This window comes from Coregonus clupeaformis, unplaced genomic scaffold (assembly GCF_020615455.1).
Source record: "Coregonus clupeaformis isolate EN_2021a unplaced genomic scaffold, ASM2061545v1 scaf6758, whole genome shotgun sequence".
NCBI classification, from domain to species: domain Eukaryota; kingdom Metazoa; phylum Chordata; class Actinopteri; order Salmoniformes; family Salmonidae; genus Coregonus; species Coregonus clupeaformis.
The window spans coordinates 2,076-8,956 of record NW_025540212.1 but is presented as its reverse complement, the minus strand read 5'-3'; the positions used below and the strand labels follow the sequence as shown (position 1 = coordinate 8,956).

General features: G+C 44.2%; 1 protein-coding gene across 1 annotated transcript; it reads right to left on the bottom strand.

The window, feature by feature from the left end:
* Positions 1-3,160: 3,160 nt before the first annotated feature.
* Positions 3,161-5,283, bottom strand: LOC123491039 (SH3 and PX domain-containing protein 2A-like; the record flags this gene model as incomplete). Its single annotated transcript, XM_045220815.1, has 3 exons — positions 5,170-5,283; positions 3,665-3,827; positions 3,161-3,446 (listed from the first exon to the last, which is right to left on the bottom strand). Coding segments are annotated over exons 1-3 (556 nt in total), but the record flags the coding sequence as incomplete, so codon positions are not given.
* Between the last annotated feature and the right edge of the window lie 1,598 nt (positions 5,284-6,881).

Here is a 6,881-nt window from a genome sequence, read left to right as displayed (position 1 = left end):
CAGTGGGGGAAAAAAAGTATTTAAGTCAGCCACCAATTGTGCAAGTTCTCCACTTAAAAAGATGAGAGGGCTGTAATTTTCATCATGGAACACGTCAACTACGACAGACAAAATGAGAAAAATAATCCCGAAAATCACATTGTAGGATTTTTAATGAATTTATTTGCAAATGATGGTGGAAAATAAATATTTGGTCAATAACAAAAAGTTTCTCAATACTTTGTTATATACCCTTTGTTGGCAATGACACAGGTCAAACGTTTTCTGTAAGTCTTCACAAGGTTTTCACACACTGTTGCTGGTATTTTGGCCCATTCCTCCATGCAGATCTCCTCTAGAGCAGTGATGTTTTGGGGCTGTCGCTGGGCAACACGGACTTTCAATTCCCTCCAAAGATTTTCTATGGGGTTGAGATCTGGAGACTGGCTAGGCCACTCCAGGACCTTGAAATGCTTCTTAAGAAGCCACGCCTCTGCCGCGGTGTGTTTGGGATCATTGTCATGCTGAAAGACCCAGCCACGTTTCATCTTCAATGCCCTTGCTGATGGAAGGAGGTTTTCACTCAGAATCTCACGATACATGGCCCCATTCATTCTTTCCTTTACACGGATCAGTCGTCCTGGTCCCTTTGCAGAAAAACAGCCCCAAAGCATGATGTTTCCACCCCCATGCTTCACAGTAGGTATGGTGTTCTTTGGATGCAACTCAGCATTCTTTGTCCTCCAAACACGACGAGTTGAGTTTTTACCAAAAAGTTCTATTTTGGTTTCATCTGACCATATGACATTCTCCCAATCCTCTTCTGGATCATCCAAATGCAGTCTAGCAAACTTCAGATGGGCGTGGACATGTATTGGCTTAAGCAGGGGGACACGTCTAGCACTGTAGGATTTGAATCCCTGGCGGCGTAGTGTGTTACTGATGGTAGGCTTTGTTACTTTGGTCCCAGCTCTCTGCAGGTCATTCACTAGGTCCCCCCGTGTGGTTCTGGGATTTTTGCTCACCGTTCTTGTGATCATTTTGACCCCACGGGTGAGATCTGCGTGGAGCCCCAGATCGAGGGAGATTATCAGTGGTCTTGTATGTCTTCCATTTCCTAATAATTGCTCCCACAGTTGATTTCTTCAAACCAAGCTGCTTACCTATTGCAGATTCAGTCTTCCCAGCCTGGTGCAGGTCTACAATTTTGTTTCTGGTGTCCTTTGACAGCTCTTTGGTCTTGGCCATTGTGGAGTTTGGAGGTGACTGTTTGAGGTTGTGGACAGGTGTCTTTATACTGATAACAAGTTCAAACAGGTGCCATTAATACAGGTAACGAGTGGAGGACAGAGGAGCCTCTTAAAGAAGAAGTTACAGGTCTGTGAGAGCCAGAAATCTTGCTTGTTTGTAGGTGACCAAATACTTATTTTCCACCATAATTTGCAAATAAATTCATTAAAAATCCTACAATGTGATTTTCTGGATTTTTTTTCTCAATTTGTCTGTCATAGTTGACGTGCACCTATGATGAAAATTACAGGCCTCTCTCATCTTTTTAAGTGGGAGAACTTGCACAATTGGTGGCTGACTAAATACTTTTTCCCCCCACTGTAGATATACAGTGGCTTGCGAAAGTCTTCACCCCACTTGGCATTTTTCCTATTTTGTTGCCTTACAACCTGGAATTAAAATTGATTTTTGGGGGGTTTGTATCATTTGATTTACACAACATGCCTACCACTTTGAAGATGCTAAATATGTTTTCTTGTGAAACAAACAAGAAATAAGACAAAAAAAACAGAAAACTTGAGCTTGAGTATTGACCCCCCCAGAGTCAATACTTTGTAGAGTGACCTTTTGCAGCAATTACAGCTGCAAGTCTCTTGGGGTATGTCTCTATAAGCTTGGCACATCTAGCTACTGGGATTTTTGCCCATTCTTCAAGGGAAAACTGCTCCAGCTCCTTCAAGTTGGATGGGTTCCGCTGGTGTACAGCAAGTCATACCACAGATTCTCAATTGGATTGCGGTCTGGGCTTTGACTAGGCCATTCCAAGACATTTAAATGTTTCCCCTTAAACCACTCGAGTGTTGCTTTAGCAGTATGTTTAGGGTCATTGTCCTGCTGGAAGGTGAACCTCCGTCCCAGTCTCAAATCTCTGGAAGACTGAAACAGGTTTCCCTGAAGAATTTCCCTGTATTTAGCGCCATCCATCATATCTTCAATTCTGACCAGTTTCCCAGTCCCTGCCGATGAAAAACATTGGATGGTGTTCTCGGGGTGATGAGAGGTGTTGGGTTTGCGCCAGACATAGCGTTTTCCTTGATGGCCAAAAAGCTCAATTTTAGTCTCATCTGGGGAGTCTCCCACATGGCTTTTGGCGAACACCAAATATGTTTGCTTATTTTTTTCTTTAAGAAATGCCTTTTTTCTGGCCACTCTTCCGTAAAGCCCAGCTCTGTGGAGTGTACGGCTTAAAGTGGTCCTATGGACAGATACTCCAATCTCCGCTGTGGAGCTTTGCAGCTCCTTCAGGGTTATCTTTGGTCTCTTTGTTGCCTGTCTGATTAATGCCCTCCTTGCCTGGTCCGTGAGTTTTGGTGGGCGGCCCTCTCTTGGCCGGTTTGTTGTGGTGCCATATTCTTTAAAATTTTTTATAATGGATTTAATGGTGCTCCATGAGATGTTCAAAGTTTCTGATATATTTTTATAACCCAACCCTGACAGATCATGTGACACTTAGATTGCACACAGGTGGACTTTATTTAACTACTTATGCGACTTCTGAAGGTAATTGGTTGCACCATATCTTATTTAGGGGCTTCATAGCAAAGGGGGTGAATACATATGCACGCACCACTTTTCCGTTATTTATTTTCATTCCACTTCACTAATTTGGACAATTTTGTGTATGTCCATTACATGAAATACAAATACAAATCCATTTAAATTACAGGTTGTAATGCAACAAAATAGAAAAAAATGCCAAGGGGGATGAATACCTTTGCAAGGCACTGTAAATTAGCGCCCAAATATTATATTCACACAATACACCTTCGGCTTTCCATGTCTTACCTATAGCCTCAATGCCTATGCAAAAAGAAAACAATAATATTTTACTTCAGTCGAGTGAATAGTCTAATTTGAATCACCATACAACTCCATAATTCATGACACTCACCTATCGACACTCTGTGTGGAGCGACACGTGCTACAGCAGGAGAACCAGGCTCTGTCTTCCCCTTACTGTCCTGTAGAGGGCCACTAGCACCAGGGCCCAGGCTAGGATTGGAGGTACCCATCCCAGACCCAGAACTCAGCCCAGGACTGGGGCTCGGACCTGGGCCAGGGCTGGGGCCGTGGTCGGGACTGGGATTGTAACCTGGGGCATAGGGCATGGGCAGGCTGATCTCACTCTTTGAGATGTGGCGCTCAGGACTGGTGGCATCTCCATCCGTTTGGAAATCCTTTTAATCAAATCAAATGCAACTTTATTTAAACTGCAATTAAAATGGCAACACACTTTACAGTAAAAATAATAATAATAATAATACAATACAAGAGATAAATCAAACAAAAGCTAATAAAATAGAAAAAAGTGCCTAAAAAGTTCAAAGTAAAAATTGAGCTAAAAGTTCAATCATAAATGAAATCTTAAGTTAAAAGTGAAATCTTAAAACCTTACCTTCTCACTGCTGGACTTCTTCTGGAGCAGGTTGCTGATCTCCATGATGTTGCCTATGATCTCCACAGGGCCTGTCAGGGTCTTCTTCCGGCCAGGGGATGAGAAGTCCTCCTTCATCTTCTTCAGGTATGAGGCCGGGGCCCAGCCCTCCTTCCCCAGGTACCTAGTAGCAGAATAGGGGAGGAGAATGGAAGTTTACTCACCGGTCAAATAGTAACCCTTACCGGTCAAATAGTAACCCTTACCGGTCAGAAAGTGCATCTTGTGTTGACTACAAAGTCATCACAAGCAATACACTGTGATTACTTCCACTTTATGTCCCTCAGTAATAACACTGGTACATCAGCAGTAAAACATGACATCTTATCACATCTTCTGCCAAGGTTGACAAGTAAGCGAGAATTATTTACGATGTCAAAGGGAGTCTTTATGTTATTTATTCTCCCACTGACTGTCTATGACCACTAGGTGTCCTCATACACATAAAAGAACAGACTGATTCTGAGCAGAGCAGTAGAACACTGTTTTGTGTGTGAGCCAGTAGGCTGCCGGGGGGAGAACGGCTCATATTAATGGCTGGAATGGAGTCAATGGAATGTTATCAAACACAAGGAAACCATGCGTTTGATGTGATCGATACCATTCCATTGATTCCGTTCGAGCCATTACTATGAGCCCGTCCTCCCCAATTAAGGTGCCTCCAGCTGCCTGTGGTGTGTGGATAATACATGAGAGATGTAACAGGACTGTTCTTTAAGCCAGAGCAGAGTCCAGAGTAGCATGTGGTAATCATCAGCTGGAGAGTGGCGCTCACAAGGCCCTCGGGCCACGAGGAAATGACAAACAACAGGCCAGGAAATGCACGTTTACTGAGTATACAACACACACTCTGTCGCTCTTCCACTGAACAGATCACACACAACGCATTCACCAGATCTCCAATGAGCCACATATGTTAAACGTTTCCAATACCATTGAACAGATGAGATGTACCTCTGCCTTGATCACATCTCTGAAAATAATGATATAAAAGCTCTCTCTGGAGACTCATTTCATTAGAGAGTGGGAGAAAATGTACATTAATTTTTGGCCCAGATTCCAATATTATCATTCACTTACCAGCCTATAGGCCTTGTTGAAGGGAGTAGGATTTATTTGGAATTGGAACTGGGCCCATCCAACATAAAATCACTAATAGAATCAAATAGGTGTGAATTCTTAACCGGAGCAATGTTTTCTATTGGCTAAGGTGCCTGTCACTCCATGGAATACCTGGAATAGTATAAAGTAATCCTTCTACCCCCCCCCCCCCTCCCCCATAAAAATAAAAAATACATAAAAAAAAAGTGGTTGTCCCACTGCCTATCATAAGTTGAATGCACCAATTTGTAAGTCGCTCTGGATAAGAGCGTCTGCTAAATGATGTAAATGTAAGTGTAAAATGGTGAGGACCAATCAGAGAAAGCCCTCCACAGTAAGGACCAATGGGAGGAGGTGACGCTCACCTGATGTACCACCAGCCCTCCAGGTTCTTTTGGATGACCTCCACGGTGACCCCTTTCTCAAAGCCGATCTCGTCCTTCCCCTGGCTGGCGTACGGCTGCACCGTCATGTACTTCTCTTCTACACGGTGGATGGAAGGAAGCAGTGAAAAAAAGGAAAGAATCAACATTTCAGTTCAGTAAATCCCAGTAATGAACCCCTTGGAAAACTCCCCTTGAATTTCCCAGTCAAGAGATATCTACTGCAACAACCAATTTATTGCAATCAATCAATGTTCTCTTAGAAAGCAACACAAAAGTATCCGGAATCACCCAGTTAGCCATTTTATCTGTTTTATTTGTTCAAGCCAGCATGCATACCCTGACTGTATCCATTCTTCGCTTATCCTCCAATACCAACACAAAACAGCACCCTCTACTGGCCATACCTCTCATCACATCCACAACCCTCTCAAACCCTTCCTTATCACAGCTAGAATGTGACAGAGGCAACCCAGCCAGGATCCACTGTGGACCCATAATAAACACTGTTGAGTGAACAACCCTGCAGACTGGATCCCTTTGAAATGGCTGCAGAGCTCCAGAGCTGCAGTATGGAGCCTCCCTGTTGGAGATAAGGAACCTGTGGAAGCTCTCAGATCTTTATCTGGCTCCACTTGGCTGCCCAGAGCCAGATAAGGGAAATCCCCCGCGGCCACTCTATAGTGGAATGATCCGTAGGGGGATTCAACCACTGTGGAGGGAGAGTGGGATAAGCCAAGTGTAAGTATGAGGGGTAGTAGTGTGTGCTTCAATGGGTTGGATATACAGGGGCATGGGAGAGAACGGGGCTAAAGGCAGGGAGAGAGAAGAATCAGAGTTGGTCCAGTGAGAATGGCTTGTGTCTCAAATTATCCCCTATATTGCCCCCCGTGTAGCTCAGTTGGTAGAGCATGGCGCTTGCAACGCCAGGGTTGTGGGTTCGATTCCCACGGGGGGCCAGTATGAAAATGTATGCACTCACTAACTGTAAGTTGCTCTGGATAAGAGCGTCTGCTAAATGACTAAAAATGTAAAATAGTGCACTCAAATGATACCCTATACTGCCCCATATAGTACACTACTTCTGACTAGGTCAATAGCAGTGCACTATGCAAGAAATAGGGTGTCATTTCTGGTCAAAAGTAGTGTACTATAGGATGCATATAGTGTCATTTGAGACACAGCCAATGTGTCCCTGGGTGGGATGGGGAAGTTAAACATGAGAAACAGGAGAGGAATCTCAGAGGTGTGTGTGTGTGTGTGTGTGTGTGTGTCAGTTTGTTTACAATGGGTGGGGTGAGGTGAGGTGAGGTTTTAGGGGGAACACATTCTACTGCTGCCTGTCATTCCAGAGGGAGCTGAGGGGCTTGGGTCAATTATAGAGAGCTGTAAGGAATGTCTAGGGGCTTTGGGACTGGGTAGCACAGGGAGTGTGTGTGTGTGTGGTTGAGGATGTCTGAGTACTTGCAGGTGGAGAGGGAGTGTGGGCTTGTGTCAGTGTGAGTGTGCTTGTGTATTCAAACATATAATGTGTGTGAGCGTGCTCTCTGGATGTGTACGTGTGTCTCACACCGTCTTAGTGAGTGTTTTCCCAGTCAGCTGGGTCCAAAGCCCCAAACAGTGAGTTGAGAAGGAGGTTATCAGCACACTGCCATAAATTAGATTAGACTCTGCTGTAACTGATCCTGTTCTCT